At 36.0% G+C, this 21,375-nt stretch overlaps 2 protein-coding genes across 2 annotated transcripts; one reads left to right on the top strand and one right to left on the bottom strand.

Annotated features, from left to right (window-relative positions):
* The first annotated feature begins 994 nt into the window (after positions 1-994).
* LOC144839259 (uncharacterized) lies at positions 995-4,906 on the top strand. The gene has a single exon (XM_078694575.1). It carries the CDS (start codon positions 995-997, stop codon positions 4,904-4,906), a length of 3,912 nt encoding a protein of 1,303 aa, XP_078550701.1.
* A 7,782-nt stretch (positions 4,907-12,688) lies between these two features.
* LOC144839728 (N-acylneuraminate cytidylyltransferase-like) lies at positions 12,689-21,269 on the bottom strand. The gene is made up of 8 exons (XM_078695199.1): positions 21,076-21,269; positions 18,346-18,498; positions 17,807-17,959; positions 17,545-17,683; positions 16,842-17,026; positions 16,242-16,331; positions 15,447-15,584; positions 12,689-14,530 (listed from the first exon to the last, which is right to left on the bottom strand). Exons 1-8 carry the CDS (start codon positions 21,236-21,238, stop codon positions 14,340-14,342), a joined length of 1,212 nt encoding a protein of 403 aa, XP_078551325.1. The 5' UTR covers positions 21,239-21,269; the 3' UTR covers positions 12,689-14,339.
* Positions 21,270-21,375: the final 106 nt, after the last annotated feature.

The following is a 21,375-nucleotide window of genomic DNA, read 5'->3' as shown; positions in this document are numbered from 1 at the left end:
TGTAGATATGACTGAGATCTGGAAGAAAATCCAAGACTTACATGTAGAGATTCAAATGAAAATAGAAGATCCAGAAGATGCTGAACAAGCAGCATGGATAGAAGAGGTACAGAACAGATTCAACGACGTCCGTCGTGGTGTTATCAAATATAAAGCTAACGTAAACCCACCAGTGAAAGTTCAGGAAGATGAACGAGATCCAAAGGAAAAGCGATCAACACTGCAACTAAAAAAGATGGATTTGCCTAGATTTGAAGGTAACGTTAGAAGATACGCTAGATTTAAGGAGGACTTCAAAACTTTCGTGATTCCTGTGACACATCCTAAACAATTGTCGTTTGCCTTGAGGCAAACTCTAGGGCAAGCACCGCTAAAAATTCTGGGACCAGTTGAAGATAATATTGATTTAATGTGGGAAAGGCTTGACGAGAGATATGGCGACAAAGTGAAATTGGTAGATACAATTGTAAGTGAGTTAGAACAGAAACGAGAAATTAAAGATGGCGAAGATAACAAACTAGTGACATATATCGACAAAGTGCATGGAAGCAAGTTATCACGACCTGAAAAGAGCAGGACTAGAAAGAGAAATATCGAATTCCAAGGTGGTGGGAGAGATAGAAAAGAAACTACCACCATCAGTGTTTGGAAGATGGGTCCGACATATGCATGAAGAAGCCAACGGTGTCGATAAAACTGATAGATTCCCAGAACTACTGAAATTTCTGACAAGAGAAAGAAGAAGTGTAGAATACGCAATGGGGGCAATACGGACAAACCAACCCACCAAAGCAGCCGCATCGATGCACATGGTAGAAATATCTAGCAGACCAAAGTGCCTTCTACATAAAGAAAGTCAACACGAAACCAAGAATTGTCGAACCTTCTTGAACAAATCTGTGGATGAGAGGCTGAACATCTTGAAAGAAAACCGAGCATGTTTCTGCTGCCTAACAGCCGGCCATATCATTGCTAAGTGTAAAGGGAAGAAGCAATGCGATACGGATGGTTGCAGGAGACTTCATCACAAGCTGTTACATCAGCAGACTCAGAACCAATTTCGACAGTGTCGTCCCTTGAAAATAGCTTACAGATGAAATCTGACCCTTGTTTGTTACAATTGATGAAAGTGAGGAGCGGCAAGAACGAGCTCAACACTCTTTGGGATAGTTGTGCGACAGCGTCATTAATCACACATGATGCGGCCAAACGCATAAAGGCAAAGGGAAGGCCAGTGAAAATAAGCATGAACAAAGTAGGCGGGCAAACCGAATGCATCGACAGCATGAAATATAAAATATTACTGAATGATAATATGGGAAACTCTGTTGCAGTAGAAGCCTATGGGATTCCGAAGATAACGGCAAAAATTGGCAATCAGAACTTAGGAAACCTCGCCAAAATACTTAATGTATATCCTGAGCAGGTCAAGAGACCAACTGGAGAGATCGACTTGTTAATTGGATACGAGTATGCTGGTTACCATCCGACGAAGATCAAGGCATGTGGTCATCTAGTTCTACTGAAAAACCAGTTTGGTCAGTGTATTGGAGGGTCTCATCTTTCTATCGAATGGGAAGAAGGGGCAGGAATACTAGTGAACTATGTTAAGACAACGTCCTTTGACGACTTTATGACGATAGAAAGTATGGGGGTTAACTGTCAGCCTAAATGTGGTTCGTGTCGATGCGGCAAATGCCCCAGTGGAGCGCAGAAGTACACTTTGAAAGAAGAACGTGAATTAAAGTTGATAGAAGACAACTTACTGTATGAAGCAGGTAAATGGACCGCGAGGTACCCTTGGATCAAAGACCCAAACAATCTACCAGATAACAAAAAGGTGGCGGTGGCGAAGTTAGCAGCGCTAGAGAAAAGATTAATGAAAGACTCAGCAAAGAAAAGGATATACGAAGAGCAAATAGCAGATATGTTGAAACGAGGGGTGGCGAGAGAAATAAAGGAAACGGAATTGCAAGAATACAAAGGACCAATACATTATATTTCTCACCATGCAGTAGAAAAGCCTGATAGTTCCAGCACCCCAGTGCGAATCGTCTTTAATAGCAGTGCGGCCTACAAGGGACATGTTCTTAACGACTATTGGGCCAAAGGACCCGACCTTGTTAATGACTTGTTAGCTGTTCTACTGAGATTCAGAGAAAAACCTCATGCACTGGTAGGTGACATAAGAAAGATGTATCATAGTGTTGCTATCACCCAGCTGGACCAGCACTGTCATCGGTTTCTCTGGAGAGATTTGAACCAGAATACCCTACCAAAAACCTATTGCGTGACTGCTGTAAATTTTGGAGACCGTCCATCTGCCACCATAGCAACAGTGGCTTTGAGGAAAACGGCAGAAGCAGGGAAACTGTCAACACCTGAAGCCGCAGAGACAGTTTTAAACAATGTTTATGTGGATGACATTCTGGAGTGTGAAGAATCCGCAAAGAAAGCAAGGCAACGAGCGGAAGAAATAGAGAAATTAATACAGCCAGGAAATTTCGCCATAAAGCATTGGATATTCTCGGGAAGAGAAAAGCTTGAAGAAACATGGAATCCAAAGGAAGAGAAGGTGTTAGGAATCAGTTGGAAACCAGGTGATGACGTTCTTGCGTTCACTGACAACGTTCGTACTTTCAAGGAGATACCAGAAGTGTTAACCAAACGTATATGCCTAAGCAAAATCAATTCTGTGTATGATCCTTTGGGGTTGATAACTCCAATCACCGTGAGGGCAAAGATTCTACTTCGAAAGCTGTGGGGAGCTAAATTAGAGTGGGATGAAGCTATAAACATGAGTGAGAGAGCGGAGTGGATAGATTTATTTGAAGATTTAAGTACAACATCAAGCGTCGAATTTAGGAGATGCGTTAAACCGTTGGATGCAAAGCCGGGCATATTACCAAGTTTGATTATGTTTTCAGATGCGTCCGAGAAAGCGTTAGGCGCAGTGGCATACGTCCGTTACGAACAGTGGGACGGACAATTTTCATCTCAAATCGTTGCCAGTAAAAGCAGGGTTGCTCCAATAGAGATTATTAGCGTGGTGCGATTGGAGCTAAGTGCAGCGGTGATGAGTAAGAGATTGGCACAATATATCATAAATGAGACGAGAATTAAGTTTGACCAAGTTTTTTATATTGTAGACAGCGAGATTGTACGAGCCATGGTACAAAAACAAAGCTATGGGTTCAAAACATTTGCCGCCACGAGGATCGGGGAGATACAACAAGACACGGAACCTCAAGATTGGTGGTGGTGTAAAGGAGAGGTTAATATAGCGGACGCAATCACACGAGGGATGAATCCATCCCAGATTGGGCCAAATAGTGAGTGGCAAAGGGGACCAGAGTTTTTGCGACAGCCAGTTGAGAATTGGCCAATTGAACAAAGTTGTAATATAAAGATCCTTCCAGAACGAGTGAAGATAGTCATGGCAGTGAACATCGAAGAGGAAGACTCATTAGCTGATAGAATAATTAGACGGCAGAGCAAGTATCAGAAGTTGTTAAGGGTGACTGCCAGAGTTCTCAAAGTGTATGAGAAAAGGAGACTAAAGAGTATATTAGAAGAGATCGAGGTCAAGGATACTAAAGGTGCGGAACATTTCTGGATAAAGGAATCGCAGAAAATAATGATAAAGCTATTATCCAAAGATAAAACTAAATTTGACAAGACATACGCTCGTTTGGGGCCTAAGATTCGTGAAGATGGAGTAATTGTTGTGGGAGAAAGGATAAGTCGAAACGTACATTTCAGCTACAATAAGCAAGAAGTACCTTTGTTGCCATACGATAACGCTTTTACGAAACTATACGCTAAAGAAATCCATAGTAAAGGGCATTTGGGAGTGCAGTCAACCGTTGCCAAGATTCGATCGAAATACTGGATAATTGACGTACAGAGAATGGTCAAAAGCATTAAGTACCATTGTGTAACTTGTAGGCGGTTTGAGAAAAACACTGCAGCTCAGAAAATGGGACCGTTACCAATTACTCGACTGAAACCATCACCACCATGGATGTATATAGGGGTTGATTTATTTGGGCCATTCACAACAAGAGGTGAAGTTAACAAGCGAGCTCGAGGAAAGGCATACGGTGTAGTTTTTAATTGTTTTGTGACGAGAGCAGTCTACATCGACATAGCCACTGACTATAGTACAGACGCGTTCCTGCAAGTGTTCAGAAAGTTTGTTTCACTTCGAGGATACCCCAAAGAAATATACAGCGATGCTGGGACACAGCTGAGTGCAGCAGCCAAACAGTTGAGGAGTTTTGGGGTGAACCATGGCACAACGTTGAAGTTTTCTACACCTGATGCTCCCTGGCAGAATGGAGTGACTGAGAGTCTGATTAGAGGGATTAAGAAAGCGATTAGTCATGCAATCGGTGGACAGGTGCTTGCCTTCAGTGAACTTCAGACTGTTATGTTTGAAGTAGCGAATTTAACAAATGAGAGGCCGATTGGAAAGCATCCTACAGATCCACAGGATGGGTCATATCTGTCTCCAAATGATTTATTGTTGGGCAGATCTACTGGAAAGGTACCAGATGAACCATGGAGTGATAACGTAAGCATTAAGGATCGACTGAAGTTCATACAATGCTTGGTAAATGGGTTTTGGAAGAAGTGGACGCGGGATTATTTTCCTTCATTGATTATAAGACAGAAATGGCATACCATAAGACGTGATGTGAAGACTGGTGACGTTGTGTTGATACAAGATAGTAATGCAGTTAGAGGTAAATGGAGATTAGGCAGGGTAACAGAAACATACCAAAATACTGATGATAGAGTGAGGAATGTGGAAGTTCGAGTTCATACAGGAACTGGTTTAGTAACAACATTAAAACGAGCTGTGCAACGATTAGTTGTAATCCTTCCAATTGAAGAACAATAAGTTTAGTGTTGTTTTTGGTGGGGGAGTGTATCGTTTAGGACAGAGCCATATATAGAGAGAGTTACGACTTTGCGTTCACGGATTTTAGAAAGTCACGTGGTGTGAACGCCGGCCATGTTTGTGTCCAACTATGCCTATGTAGCGTATGGAGTCGAGTCATTTTCTTTAAAAATGTATAACATTCACAAGGCTTTAAATATCTAATTTAATATAAAAACAATCAATTTGTTTAAAGGTTTTTGTTAAGATAATAACGAAATCATAAAGTTACTGCGAACATGATTTTTAAACAACAAAATGTAAAAACAATGCATTACTATAGAGAATCGCTGTACAAACTAAACGCGCACGCGTAGAGCGTGCATGGAGCGCACAACCAGAGCTGTTCCGAAATTGCTATTTTTGTTGTTTTTAATCATGTTCGCAGTAACTTTATAATTTTTTTATTATTTTAACAAAAACCTTTAATCAAATTGATTGTTTTGATATTAAATTCGATAATTAAAGCCTTTTGAACGTTATACATTTTCAAAACAAAAGACTCAACTCCATACGCTACATAGGAATAGTTGGACACAAACATGGCTTCTAATCCATTCGAAGTCGTAACTCTCTCTATATATGGCTCTGGTTTAGGATATTGAAGTACGCCCTCTATATTTATGTTGTGATTTTTTATGTTAGTATAGGTAACGAGAAGCAGTAATAGACGCACGTGTGTGATGTTCTGAGACACGGCATATTATTGTTAACTACAGTTTAATTTTCGGTTGTTAATTGAGAGCTCAAGAATTTCGAACCAAATACCATACAAATTAATGTTTCGTGTGTACCATATCTTACGTTGCATTAAAGTTTGAGATTGAGTCGTATAACAACAGTGAGGACGCAGTGTATTCTTTTTTGTGTCTTACAGACATGAAATAAAAATGTTTACAGTGCTGAATTGTACCTATTATGTAGCATACACCATATTACAGTATTTTACAGAATAAACTGTATATATGTTATATACAGTGTAGCATAGACGGAATTACGAGACCCATCTTTTAAATCCAATTATTAACACGATGACATCATCAAATTGACATATAAAGATAACCACTTTAGAAGATAATTATCTAAATAATTACATTAAAACAAATTTGAAGAATTTTGGGAACGTGAGATGCGCTCTCGTTTAAACGCAATGAACTTTGACGCAAGAGATGAAAATATGACTTTTTGAATTCAACTGGCCATATGATGACGTCACAACATCTGATTGGCAAAATATTCACATCAATTCATATCTACAATCCAATAGCTTCCAGAAAACGTTTTAATCATGATTATCACTTTTTAATCTGACGAGCTATAACAGATTGATATTTACTGTAAAGATGAAAATAAGTGACCCAAGTTATTTACGTTTTTAGACATGATGACGTCATAAAAATTAAAATATTTTTAATTCATGCGAAAGATAGTTGATTGACGTAGACAATATTACAATTTCGGGGGAAATGGAATACGTATAAGCGAGATGCGGTTTGTTGAATTTGATGAGCAATAACGAAAGAGTAAAAAATCCTATATTTTACATTCGTGTGGCCATACGATGACGTCATAACATTCGAGTGGTAAAGGTTCGGCATGAATTCATATCTACAACATATCTGCTTACATATTAAATTTTAAAAATTGGGGGTCGTGGATGATCCTGAGGAGCTATAATAGATTAAAAATAGGCTTAATTTTGACAATATGTTGTCACTTTTGCAACTAAAACGCACGCAAATGGTGTAAATCAACGTGTTCGCATGACGTCATTTTAATTTGAAATGATGTCAATGTTTTAAAATAACTAGGAAAGACTGTAAAATTATAATTCAAGAGAAAAACACATGATTTTCATGCTCCGTGCGCACCTTACGCGTAATTATTTTCGCGCGCGTGGGAATTTTTGACATGCTCAAAATGTCATGATCAGCGTAGAAAGTTGATTAGAAATTAATTTTGCGCATTTTTAATTTTTAAATGCGCGTGCGCGCGTAACTTCTTGTGAAACATGTCATTTTTAATCCATAGAAAGTTTGCCCTTAATTTAACTTAAATTTTCACCAAGTGTCAATATAAAATTACTTTTGGTTTATAATCTATGACCAATCATTGAAATTCATAAAATCGCGCGTAACTTACGCTGCGCGACTCTAAAGTCATATAACGAAGTTTCTTGCACATCTACAGCTACAGGTCAATCTTATGACAAAGTTATACAATCTTATGTTGACAAGGATGAGAGATATGCGACGCACAAAAATCCGGGAAAGAAAGAAGAATAAAGATGAAGAAAAAAGATATTTACAATAACAAGGGTTATCCGCAACTTACTAGTTGCGGATAACCAAAAAAAAAAAAGATGATGAAACAGGACAGTTACAAGGAGTTATCCGCCATAGTGCGGATAACTAATAACTAGACATGTAACTCGTCACTTTGACGAGTTTGGTTTTCCGCCGCGCAAGTGGTGCAACATGAACGTGTAACGACGTACCTTACCGTACCGAACATTAAGGGGATAGGTTGAGGACAAAAGGAAGTGTCCACGTTGGCATTATGACCTGAACTGAAGAATATGATATGTTTTTATTGCTGAATTCTATTATTTTGATTCATATATAGTATACACAGTATAATCTGTATCCATATCACATACAGTGTAGAATAGGTGAAATTACGGGACCCGCTATTTATTGCAATTTTGAACATGGCGACGGCATCAAAATGAAATACAAAGATAGCAATTTCGGAAGGATATTATCTCAGCAACAACATATTAACGTGCAAAAGAAATTTGAATACGTGAAATATTGATGCGCGCTCTTTTAAATGCAATGAATTATGACGCAAAAGATGAAAATACGACTTTTTTCATTTAACTGGCCATATGATGACGTCACAACATCCGATTGGCAAAATTTTCACATGATTTCGTATCTAAAATCCAATAGCTTCCAGAAAACGTTTTAATCGTGATTATCAAATTTTATTCTTACGAGCTATAACAGATTAAAATTTACTGTAAAGATGAAATTAATGCCACACGTAATTTAAATTTTTAGGAATGATGACGTCAAAAAAATTAAAATATTTATAATTCATGCGAAAGACAGTTGATTGACCTAGACAATATCAAAATTTGGGTGAAAATGGAAAACGGATAAGTGGAGATGCGCTCTATTAAATGTGATGAGCTATGACGAAAGATACAAAAATCCTAAATTTTATATTAGCGTGGCCATACGATGACATCACAATGTCCGGTTAGCCATATTAATATATGATCCGATATCTACAACTCATTAACTTCCAGAAAATGTCATCCACAAAAAGTTGACCGTGCAGTTTAGAAATTACGACTGTTTAAAAAAGGCATAATTTTGACAATTTTTTTAACTTTTTCAACAAAAACTCGCGCAAATTGTCCAATTCCACGTGCTCGTATGACGTTACTTTAAGTCGAAATTGTTTAAAAGTTGGTAAAATTACTAGAAAAGGCTGGAAAAACATAAATCACGCGAAAAAAATATGTTTTTAATGCTACGTGCGCACCGCACACGTAAAAATTTGCGCAAGCGTGGGAATTTTTTACATGCTTAAAACGACATGAAACGCGTAGAAACTTGATTAGAAAATAATTTAGCGCATTTTGAAATTTTAAATGCGCGTGCGCGCGTAACTTTGTGTAAAACACGCAATTTTGGTTCGACAGAAAGTTAGCGCATGATATAAATTAAATTTGTGCAAAGTTTCAATATAAAATGTTATTTGGTTTTTGACCTATGTTAAATACGAGAAAATCGTTAAATCGCGCGTACGTCACGTTGCGCAATTGTAAACATCATGAAAAGCTTCGCTTGACGACGTTACATAAATGTCAAAATGTTAACATAGTTCACAAAATGTTATGTTTGCAAGTTTCAGAGAAAAGCGATACACAAAAATCATACAGAAAGAAAGAAGATAAATAAAAAGTTGATGATGATGATGATGATTTCGTACAATCACAAGAGGTTTTCCTGCAACTTCGTTGCGGAAAACCAAAAAGTTGATGATGATTTCGTACAATCACAAGAGGTTTTCCTGCAACTTCGTTGCGGAAAACCAATGATGATGATGATGATGATTTCGTACAATCACAAGAGGTTTTCCTGCAACTTCGTTGCGGAAAACCAATAATACAGAAAACTAGATTTGAACTCGTCACTTTGACGAGTTCGGGTTATCCGCGCAAACGCAACATGCACATACTTAACTATATGAACCTCGACAATTATTATGCCATCCTATGACATGAAATAAATATGTTTACAGTGCTGAATTGTACCTATTGTGTAGCATACACCATATTACAGTATTTTACAGAATAAACTGTATATGTTATATACAGTGTAGCATAGACAAAATTACGAGACCCATCTTTTAAATCCAATTTTTAACACGATGACGTCATCAAATTGACATATAAAGATAACAATTTTAGAAGATAATTATCTAAAAATTTACATTAAAACAAATTTGAAGAATTTTGGGCACGTAAAAGTGAGATGCGCTCTCGTTTAAACGCAATGAACTTTTACGCAAGAGATGAAAATATGACTTTTTGAATTCAACTGGCCATATGATGACGTCACAACATCTGATTGGCAAAATATTCACATCAATTCGTATCTACAATCCAATAGCTTCCAGAAAACGTTTTAATCATGATTATCACTTTTTATTCTGACGAGCTATAACAGATTGAAATTTACTGTAAAGATGAAAATAAGTGACCCACGTTATTTACGTTTTTAGACATGATGACGTCATAAAAATTAAAATATTTTTAATTCATGCGAAAGATAGTTGATTAACGTAGACAATATTAAAATTTCGGGGGAAATGGAATACGTATAATCTAGAAGCGCTTTGTTGAATTTGATGAGCAATAACGAAAGAGTAAAAAATCCTATATTTTACATTCGTGTGGCCATACGATGACGTCATAACATCCGAGGGGTAAAGGTTCTGCATGAATTCATATCTACAACATATCTGCTTACATATTAAATTAAAAAAATTGGGGGTCGTGGATGATCCCGAGGAGCTATAATAGATTAAAAATAGGCTTAATTTTGACAATTTGTTGTCACTTTTGCAACTAAAACGCGCGCAAATGGTCTAAATCAACGTGTTCGTATGACGTCATTTTAATTTGAAATGATGTAAATCTTTTTTAAAATGACTAAGAAAGGCTGTAAAATCATAATTCAAGAAAAAAACACATGATTTTCATGCTCCGTGCGCACCTTACGCGTAATTTTTTTCGCGCGCGTGGGAATTTTTGACATGTTTAAAATGTCATGATCAGCGTAGAAAGTTGATTAGAAATTAATTTTGCGCATTTTTAAATTTTAAATGCGCGTGCGCGCGTAACTTCTTGTGAAACATGTCATTTTTAATCCATAGAAAGTTTGCCCTTGATATGACTTAAATTTTCACCAAGTGTCAATACAAAATGACTTTTGGTTTATAATCTATGACCAAACATTGAAATTCATAAAATCGCGCGTAACTTACGCTACGCGACTCTAACGTCATATAACGAAGTTTCCTGCACATCTACAGCTACAGATCAATCTTATGACAAAGTTATACAATCTTATGTTGACAAGGGTGAGAGATATGCGTGCAACAAAATTCCGGGAAAGAAAGAAGAACAAAGATGATGAAAAAAAAGATATTTACAATCACATGGGTTATCCTGCAACTAAGTTGCGGATAACCAAAAAATATTGATCTCATACAATTACAAGGAGTTATCCGCTTGGTATACCAAGCGGATAACTAATAATATATCATAAGTAATCTAAGTTGCTGCAGTAATTCTATACTTTTCTATTCTAGTTTATTCATTTACGAATATGTTAAAGGCGAGCCATTATTGCATTGCAATTAAACAGAAAAACAAGTTATGCGAGTGTTATACATTATGAGGGCTCACATCTGTTTGGACGAATATTTATTTTTGTTTTAAAAGCAAACTTTGAGTTTGTCACTGTTTGGAGAAGGATACACTAGCGAACTTTATTTGCAGACTTCTGTAAACTAGTTTCCGACAGTTTGCCAAAGATTATCAACACACTGCACACTACACTAACAAACTTTGGAAACATTTTCTTGTAAAACTTTCCTAACTAATATTTGACAGTATAGATTCTAGTCTACACTGGCAGACCCAGCAAACTCCGAATCTGCTAGTGTAGACTTCTGCAAACTTGTTTTCTGCGTTTACGCACTAATGTAGACTACGGTTTGCCGAAGTTTGTCGACTGGTCTACACTGAAGAAAGCACGCACTAGTGTAGACTACGGTGTGCCGAAGTTTGCCGACTGGTCTACACTGAAATAAGCACGTACTAGTGTAGACTACGGTTTGCAGTAGTTTACCGACTGGTCTACACTGAAGTAAGCACGCACTAATGTAGACTACGGTTTGCCGACTGGTCTACACTGAAGTAAGCACGTACTAGTGTAGACTACGGTTTGCCGACTGGTCTACACTGAAGTAAGCACGCACTAGTGTAGACTACGGTTTGCCGTAGTTTGCCGACTGGTCTACACTGAAGTAAGCACGCACTAGTGTAGACTACGATTTGCCGAAGTTTGCCGACTAGTCTACACTGAAGTAAGCACGCACTAGTGTAGACTACGGTTTGCCGAAGTTTGTCGACTGGTCTACACTGAAGTAAGCACGTACTAATGTAGACTACGGTGTGCCGAAGTTTGTCGACTGGTCTACACTGAAGTAAGCACGCACTAGTGTAGACTACGATTTGCCGAAGTTTGTCGACTGGTCTACACTGAAGTAAGCACGCACTAGTGTAGACTACGGTTTGCCGACTGGTCTACACTGAAGTAAGCACGTACTAGTGTAGACTACGGTTTGCCGACTGGTCTACACTGAAGTAAGCACGCACTAATGTAGACTACGGTTTGCCGAAGTTTGTCGACTGGTCTACACTGAATTAAGCACGCACTAGTGTAGACTACGGTGTGTCGACTGGTCTACACTGAAGTAAGCACGCACTAGTGTAGACTACGGTTTGCCGACTGGTCTACACTGAATTAAGCACGCACTAGTGTAGACTACGGTTTCTCGACTGGTCTACACTGAAGTAAGCACGCACTAATGTATACTACGGTTTGCTGAAGTTTGCCGACTGGTCTACACTGAATTAGGCACGCACTAGTGTAGACTATGGTTTGCCGACTGGTCTACACTGAATTAAGCACGCACTAATGTAGACTACGGTTTGCCGAGGTTTGGCGACTGGTCTACACTGAATTAAGCACGTACTAGTGTAGACTACGATTTGCCGAAGTTTGCCGACTGGTCTACACTGAAGTAAGCACGCACTAGTGTAGACTACGGTTTGCCGAAGTTTGTCGTCTGGTCTATACTGAAGTAAGCACGCACTAATGTAGACTACGGTTTGCCGAAGTTTGTCGACTGGTCTACACTGAAGTAAGCACGCACTAATGTAGACTACGGTTTGCCGACTGGTCTACACTGAAGTAAGCACGCACTAGTGTAGACTACGGTTTGCCGAAGTTTGTCGACTGGTCTACACTGAATTAAGCACGCACTAGTGTAGACTACGGTTTGTCGACCGGTCTACACAGAAGTAAGCACGCACTTAATTCACAAAATATAGCACGCCCATACAGCACAGCGGTAAGCCTGTTGATATAAGTATCGGATTCTACTTTATTCAATCAATAATATTTAATCATATACAGTATATATAATGAGTGATTGGATACATATACAAATGCACCACCATTAAAAAGTAATGTGCAAGAATTTCAAGGAATATATATATACCTTTTGAATATTAAAAAATGAAGAAATCTTTGTTTAAAACTTGATTTCTTCATGAAGCTGCATAAATATCTTCTACACAACGAAGAAGTACATATATAATAAATTACAGTAAGTATTGGTAGTATAAAACTGTACAGCTACTGTTTAAAAGGGCAACTACTGTACGCATATATCATTGTATTAATATCTACACAGCAGAAGATTCAGTATATACTTGTTGTTGTCATTTGCATTAAATTGCGTTTCCCAACGGTGTTAAGTTATTCTGAATACGTCTATGGAGTAACAACATTGTGTTACATGTTCCATATTTCATTATTAATATTACATTTTTACCGACATTATAATTAAAAACTACATCAAAACATGGAATGTAATGTTGAAACAAAATAATTTTTACTAAAAATGTTCAAATTAACTATAAATATTATTAAAAACAAATGTCAACTTTAAAGATGCAGTGAAAAAGGTGTATCCACTGAGAATCAAACATTGGTGTTTTGCTTGATATATCATAAGCTCACTGTTAGGTGGGGCTATATCGTATGTTGCGACTACTAGCATCAGCTCATGAATGGATACTCTTATCAAAATATATATAATTCAATTAACAATCCCATTCACCACTAAAAAAAATAGTTAGCACTCGCCCAATGCACCATGTTCAAGGGTTGGTCTAGTACTAGCCCAATGTTCAAGGTTTGGTCTAGTGCTAGCCAAATGCACAAGGTTTGGTCTAGTGCTAGCCCAATGCACAAGGTTTGGTCTAGTACTAGCCCACTGCACAAGGTTTGGTCTAATACTAGCCCACTTATTTGTGGACTAACCCAACTAATTAAATCAAGTTAATGAGCAAAGACCTCTACCAACAGGCTCAAACAAAACATTTGTGCTCAGCCTATTGTATTATCATAGAGTTGTTGCAAGTAATTGTGTTGTAATTTATGGCATACTCGCATTAATATGTGTAACACTGTAACAAAGCAGCCGTATTGCATGTCTTTGTGGAATGCTTTTAAACATGCTTAATGTAAGCACCTAACAGCCCAGTGGACTAATAACATTTAAACACTTTCCCGATTGCTTATTTGGACGGTCAAACAATAGTATTATTTCTATAACTATTGTCATCATTAATGCTTTTACACTTAAATAATAAGCGAACCAAAATCAAAATAAATACTGATTATTATGAAGAAATGAATGTCTAAAAATTAAGTTTCGTAAACAAAATAAATTAAAAATAATATATAAAGTAGCGTTTAAAAAAAACTAATAGCAAGCAAAGGTGTTCAAATAAAAGTTTCTGAGATAAAATAAAATAGTATCAAAGAGGTTAGGCTACTTCTACTCCTTCTAAGGGCAGTGAAGCAGCCTAACACTCAGTCTGTGTTGCCTAAGAATGTTTAAATACAATTAAAAGTTTGTAATACATGTACCCTTAGATTTATTTTGTAAATACAGTATGCTTTTACTTTTTGAAGGAAAACAATCCTTGCAATTTGTTTTTTTCATACTTAGTTTACTGCGAGTTTACCGACTCTGCTTTTTGCATGACCATTAAAACATGGTTACAAAAATCTCGTGCAGCTCCCCTGCCACCGTCCAGCTTTGATACAAAACCAGAACATGTTAAAACATCGTGCTGAGCGTCCTTTGGAGCGCCCCCTATTCCATACCGCTTGACACATTCTAAATCAGGAGTATCGCTTCCTATAAATATGAACAAGTAAAGTAAGTAGCACATTTTTTTTATATTTATTAGTATGTTGTTTTTTTTGCATGTGTTGTATTCTTTTTCGCAACAACAAGACAAATTTCATACTGTACTACTTTGGTTTGTATGACAATAAAAGATCTGTATCTGTATATTTTAGCATAGACATGAAACTAATATGCTATCTGAGATTTTCCGAGTTGGAGTAGTGGTGCTGCTTTGGCCTACATTCACAGTATCACACAGAGGCAGAACACCACTAAATTTACCATTCTAAATTTGAAAAATGCACTCTTGATTAATATTCCTAGTATTTGCAGAGGCAGAAGACCTTTGGAATTGGTAGTAGTATTTTAACCACAGTTACAGTAAAACCGAAGTACATTGACAGAGGATCGTCAGCATTATTATTAGTAGCTGAGATTTCAATTTTAATCTATCGGGTCGGTAGGTCACTTTCCTTACTGAACCAAATTCAATTTTACTGAAATCAATAGATGATTATTAAATATTGTTGTACAGTATGTATAAATTAAGTAAATTTCATTAAAACATTTTCTGTGAAAAAAATGTACTGGCCTAAAACAAAACATGCCAGTTACTTTGAAGATTCACAAGCCCATCTTGGGTTTACTGGTCACTGGCCAGTGGACTTGTATTGAACCCTGATCATTTACTTTATTGAGTCTTAACATCAGATCAAAATATAGTTCTTATTTTCACATGCAATTCCAAAATTTCTCCTGTTGTATTTCATTAATTTGATAATAATATGAATATAATAACATTAAAAAATAATTCATCCATATAAGTAAACAAATAAATTATGGATATCAAGTATCAAGCAATATGCATGTCAAATAATTTTTTTTTAAATGTTAAAAAATATCTGTGTACGTTTAGTTTACTTACCCATGTACGCTACTTGGTTCATGTCCAGTTTCAATTCTTCACGCCATTTTTCAATTTGGTCGAGTTTCTCAAGGCAATTCAATGAAATCTCTACACCAAAGCGTTCGGCAAAGCGCTCATGCAGTGTATTCTTTTCAGCTAACACCAAAAAAAGAAATGAAAATTTCAAATTTTATTTCCACAATATTATAACATATGGATATACACAATAAATACAATGAAATTGGGAGAATAACATAACATACTGGATATACACAATAAATACAATGAAATTGGGAGAATAACATAACATACTGGATATACACAATAAATACAATGAAATTGGGAGAATAACATAACATACTGGATATACACAATAAATACAATGAAATTGGGAGAATAACATAACATACTGGATATACACAATAAATACTAAGAAATTGGGAGAATAACATAACATACTGGATATACACAATAAATACAATGAAATTGGGAGAATAACATAACATACTGGATATACACAATAAATACAATTGAAATTGGGAGAATAACACAGACGATGATATTACATGATCATTGTTGGTATAAAGCTTTGTCTACACTATCAAACTTGTTTGACAAAAAAATGTGTTGTTCCCATATATGGACATGATGATGTCATATTACTACCACATTTAAGCATATATCATATCACTAGAATATTTGGGCATACAGTATCACTACCATATTTGGGCACATCACACTTTTTTTTGTCAAACTAGTTCGATAGTGTAGACAGAGCTTAAAAATATCAATGAAATAATGATTTCTACTTACATGAAACAAATTTAACAACCATGCCTTTCTTCATAAGTTCTTTAATTCCTATTATATCTGTGTGATTGTATGACTGGAAATCCTTCCCATCTAAATAGATTAAAACAAAGTAAAAAAAAACTGTATAATAACCAAGAAAGTTTACAGTAGTCTTGAGAAAGGCTGATCATGATATGTTGTTACAAATATATAGATATTTTAAGTTCTTTGGGTGGTATAAACTTAGTGATAAGTGGGAAGAACAATTACTTAATTAATGTTATTCAAATGTCTAAATGATCATGCTCCAAGTTACTTATCAAACAAATTAAATTTTAATGATTGCTTGCACTCATATTGTACACGTAGTCAGAGTAATAATACACTTATTGAACCATAATGGAAAAATACACAAGGTAAAAGAACTTTTGTATATCGATCAACCAAATTATGTAACAAACTTTCAAATGACACAACAACTATAAATTTATATTATTATTATCATTATTATATTGTTAATGTTGTCTACTGAACCACTTTGGAAATCAATGCTTTAGCACTGAAAGTGTTAATCAGTATAAAGACAGAATAAATAATAAATATAATGTGACACTATTTTACCTGCTGTGTAGTAGACCTGATTATCAGTCAATACACCCTCAATTGAGAACACCACTAACTTGACACCTTGCGGCTTAATTTTACCAAAGTAGCCATACTTGACAACACGCTGCTCGGCTATGATCCAGTCAATGTCTGTATCAATGTCAACGCTGTATTCTGGTGCCATCTCAAAATATCCAACTCTGATGATAAACAGTGGAAACGAATAAAAGAATAAAGCTCCGTCTACACTATTAAACTAGTGTGATGTACCCAAATATGGTAGTGATATGCTTAAATATGGTAGTGATATGGCATCATCATGTCTGTATATGGGTACATCCCATTTTTTTGTCACATAAAGTTTGATAGTGTAGACAGAGCACAAGATTCAATCAATCATACAATAAGGTCAGGTTTTTAAAATTATTCCAATTGATGATGGCAAATTTTGGAGTGTGACTAAAACCAAAGCAATCTAACAACAGGATGCAGAGCTCCGGAGATCAAAGGGTTTATCTGTGGCTGCGACACGATTTAGTTCCACGCCTCTCAACATGTATCGTGCGCTGGGGAGAATATGTACCTAGTACAATACTGTGGTATTTGTTGCAGCCAGACATAAGACCAAAGGACTGTTAGAAGTTCCTATCTTGCCTTGCTAAAGCCATGACTGTAAATTTAGGGTGATAAAACAAATCATAATATATTTATGACATACTTGCCGCCTTGAAAGTACCCATCTAGTAGAAGTTGCCTTTTTGCAAAATAGAATGATCCATTTTCAAGCAGTTCACCATCCCAATCTTGCCGTCGAGGGCGGTTTGCTGGATCCAAGTTTAATGGTTTCGTTATATCTCCTATCCAACAAGAGAAGACATATACTTGTAATTTCAATTTATATTTGTTAAAGACATATATACAATAGAAAACTGTAAGTGTACATTGAAATATATTCAAAAGAATCTGCAAAATTAACTAACCTTTAGGGACCTCCTGCCATCTGAAACTATGTGAACGGACTACAGCGAATACTGAATCAAAACCGTCTTGCCGCAACATTCGAGCTGGACCCTGAATGTGCCATGGGTGAAGGCACGGAGCTGTGCACTGGATCTGACCAACAAGATCAATCTCTGTAATATAAAAAAAATCATGTTATAATCCGATTCTAACTTTCAAACTGTGCATTTCTATTTTTCTGGTTGTTGTCATACTAGAAATAAAGTCATGAATAAATTACAGTGCTCTAATTCTCCATTGAATGAAAATCTATTAAAGAATAACAGCAATAATGTACAGCCACGTGGCGCAGAGTGTATAGGCGCTCTAAACGCAAGATCTATGCGTTCCAAACCGATGGACGAACAAGGCATCATGCAGATAGAAGAATTACATAGAAGATATTTGACCACTTTTTATTGAAGCAAGAGCAGCTTGCTCCTGTTAAGATTGTGCTTGATATAACATGCCACCGAATAAATATTATTATTTTATTATTATCTGTAACAAAAGCTCTTACCAGGATGAGCTTGCAATAACTCTTGAACACCCTCTAAAGAAGTTGCGGAGTCTCGAGCCGAGTGTGCACTCCTGCGAAAGACCTTTGCTCCCCACTCGGCACCAACTCGGGCAATTTCATCATGATCTGTTGAGACCCACACACTGTCAAACACTACAAAAAAAATCACTTAATTATTAACCTTAATTTAAAACACTTGATTATTAGGTCACTGCTGTAATAATATTTCTGGTAATGTAATTATAAAAAAAAAGCAAAATGATAGATTTAATTTTTAGAAATTAGAGTATTTAAAAGAGGAAATATATGTATTTTTAAATAATTAATATACTGAAAAAATAATTATATCTTTATACTGTAAATAGCTAAAGAATAATCATAGATATTATAATATGGAGTCTCAATTAAATAATGAAAGCAATACACAATACATCTTTAATAATTATTATTAATTCAAGGCAACAGATTAAATATAGTTAGTTGATAGTAAGCCACTACGCCGGTGACTGTCGGTTTGATCACTAGTAGTACTTTTAGGCAAGGTAAGAGGGTATATATAAATAAATAGGCCTAGGCCCTAGTACTAGACGGATTACGGTCGAAGCGGCCGCCAACCAAAGCGGCCGCTAGTTCAATAACGGCAATTTGTATGGAACGCCGTGTGCTCTTTGATTGTCGTTGGTTTGTAATCTTTGATTGTCATTGTTTCGACAGGTTTTCTTTACTCGGACGTAATAACAATCTACATTATTGTAATGTAATTTATTCTCTTTATTTTACAGATTGAATGTGATACGTTCTTTTAAACGAAATGGCGAATCGATGATTAGCCTACTTATTTTAACTAAATGATTTTAAATAAATGATATATATGTTTAATAATAAAGTCAATAACATTCATTGTGGTGTTTGTATTGTATATTAATATAATATATAATAAGCCAATTATTAAGAATTATATACATTTTTTCAATAAAGTATATCACAATATATAGTTTTGTTATTGTATATTAATTAATCCAATGAAAGATCAGACTGGAAGAAACTAGTAAAAGAGATTTACGGAGCAGCCCAAGCGGAAATGTCGGCAGACTTTTCAGCGGAAAGGCAGTAATAATAATAATAATATATTGTATATTAATTAATCAGTAAAGTAACTATACTATAGTAGTGTTCATAATTTGTTAACTTCTTTCTAATTTTTTTTACAATATACATGATTTTATACCTTCAGATATATAAATCAATTTAAAATGAGTTTTAAATACTAATATAAGATGCAAGTGTCTGTACGGTACGGTAATTAATTACGCGAATTTTTGCTAATAACTCGACTGGCGGCCAGCAATAGTGCTGTAGAAGGTGCGCGTTCCTCTGGCGTTTTCGTCCCCACGTGGCTTTATTGAAAACACAAACAATGTATTACAATGGAATAACACTTAATGTAGAACACACCCTATTACTAATAATAAAAACCAAGATTCGATAGTATGTAAATGGGATATAAAGATTCGACAATACCGTACGTAAATTATTAACGCAATACTGTATAACGATTCGATAGTAGGTAAATGAGATATAAAGATTCGGCAATACCGTACGTAAATTATTATTGCAATACTGTATAAAGATTCGATAGTAGGTAAACGAGATATAAAGATTCGGCAATACCGTACGCAAACTATTAATACAATATTGTATAATAACGATTCAATAGTATGTAAATGATATATAAAGATTCGACAATACCGTACGTAAATTATTAACGCAATACTGTATAACGATTCAATAGTATGTAAATGAGATATAAAGATTCAACGATACCGTACGTAAATTATTAATGCAATACTGTATAACGATTCAATAGTATGTAAATGAGATATAAAGATTCGGCAATACCGTACGTAAATTATTAATTCAATACTGTATATAACGATTCAATAGTATGTAAATGAGATATAAAGATTCGGCAATACCGTACGTAAATTATTAATGCAATACTGTATAACGATTCAATAGTATGTAAATGAGATATAAAGATTCGACAATACCGTACGTAAATTATTAATGTATAGATTCGATAGGAGAGGGTCGAGAAACGTCGTGTCAGTTCAACGTTATATTTTCCCTTCACTACCAATATAATGAGATATACAAAGTTAATTATTAAATGATTCGATAGTATGTAAATATTAAAAATAGAATATAAGATTCGATAGCATGTAAGTTAATATTAAAATACATATAAAATATACATTGATTTAACGGCCGGCAAACTTATTATACAACTTGTTATAGAAATATAAAGAAGAGCTGTAACTCAACTCGCTATAGGCCATGTCGTTGACAACAACAACCCAAGATTCAAGCGCACACGGCGTTCCATACAAATGACGATATTAAACTGGCGGCCGCTTTGGTTGGCGGCCGCTTCGACCATACTCCGTACTAGACCTACCTACCTAGTCCTATAATATAAAAAATTAGCTAGGCCTAGCCTAACTAATTTTGTAGGCCTCCTAGCTAGAATGTTACCTAGTCTAGTCATATCTAATCTAGCAAACTATCTCGATTTACTGTAGCTAGGCCCTCTTTTTCTCTTTCTGGCATATGATGATTTCTGTATTTTTTGCCTAAAACGACTTATTGATAGGCTATGGGGGGTACAGTTAGCCTACTGTAGGTTACTCCCCACCACATCACAACTGTCACAAGCCTAGCTAGGCCTACCTCCCGAGTCGATGGCAGCTCGTAAAACCCAGCTTATCAGGGGTTGTCCAGCCAGTGGTTTAATATTCTTTAACTTGATTCCTTTACTTCCTCCACGGGCTAAAATAATACATGCAAAATGTCCGTTTTTAGGCACTTTTTCTCCCCCAGCATCGATATCCATTTTTAAATGTCTTCTTCCCTCTGATGCTTTGCTGCTGACGTACTCGAACGACGACGTACTCCCACACCAAAATCAAAACACACGTACCCCCTCTATTACTAGGCTAGAGTGTCTCTCTTCCTCTCTGAACGACAGGT

This window comes from Antedon bifida, chromosome 4 (genome assembly GCF_963402885.1).
Source record: "Antedon bifida chromosome 4, ecAntBifi1.1, whole genome shotgun sequence".
Classification (NCBI taxonomy): Eukaryota; Metazoa; Echinodermata; class Crinoidea; order Comatulida; family Antedonidae; genus Antedon; species Antedon bifida.
The sequence above is the reverse complement of the archived record's forward strand: the minus strand, read 5'-3'. Positions and strand labels throughout refer to the sequence as shown.

Bases quoted from the DNA above. Each gene is read 5' to 3' on its own strand.
- LOC144839259 (XM_078694575.1), top strand. From the start codon at position 995: ATGCGATACGGATGGTTGCAGGAGACTTCATCACAAGCTGTTACATCA.
- LOC144839728 (XM_078695199.1), bottom strand. From the start codon at position 21,238: ATGGATATCGATGCTGGGGGAGAAAAAGTGCCTAAAAACGGACATTTT. The intron at 18,499-21,075 runs GTAGGCCTAGCT...TTTTTTTTGTAG, and splicing joins AGCTGCCATCGACTCGGGAG to TGTTTGACAGTGTGTGGGTC. The intron at 16,332-16,841 runs GTAAAATAGTGT...TAATCTATTTAG, and splicing joins TCAGGTCTACTACACAGCAG to ATGGGAAGGATTTCCAGTCA.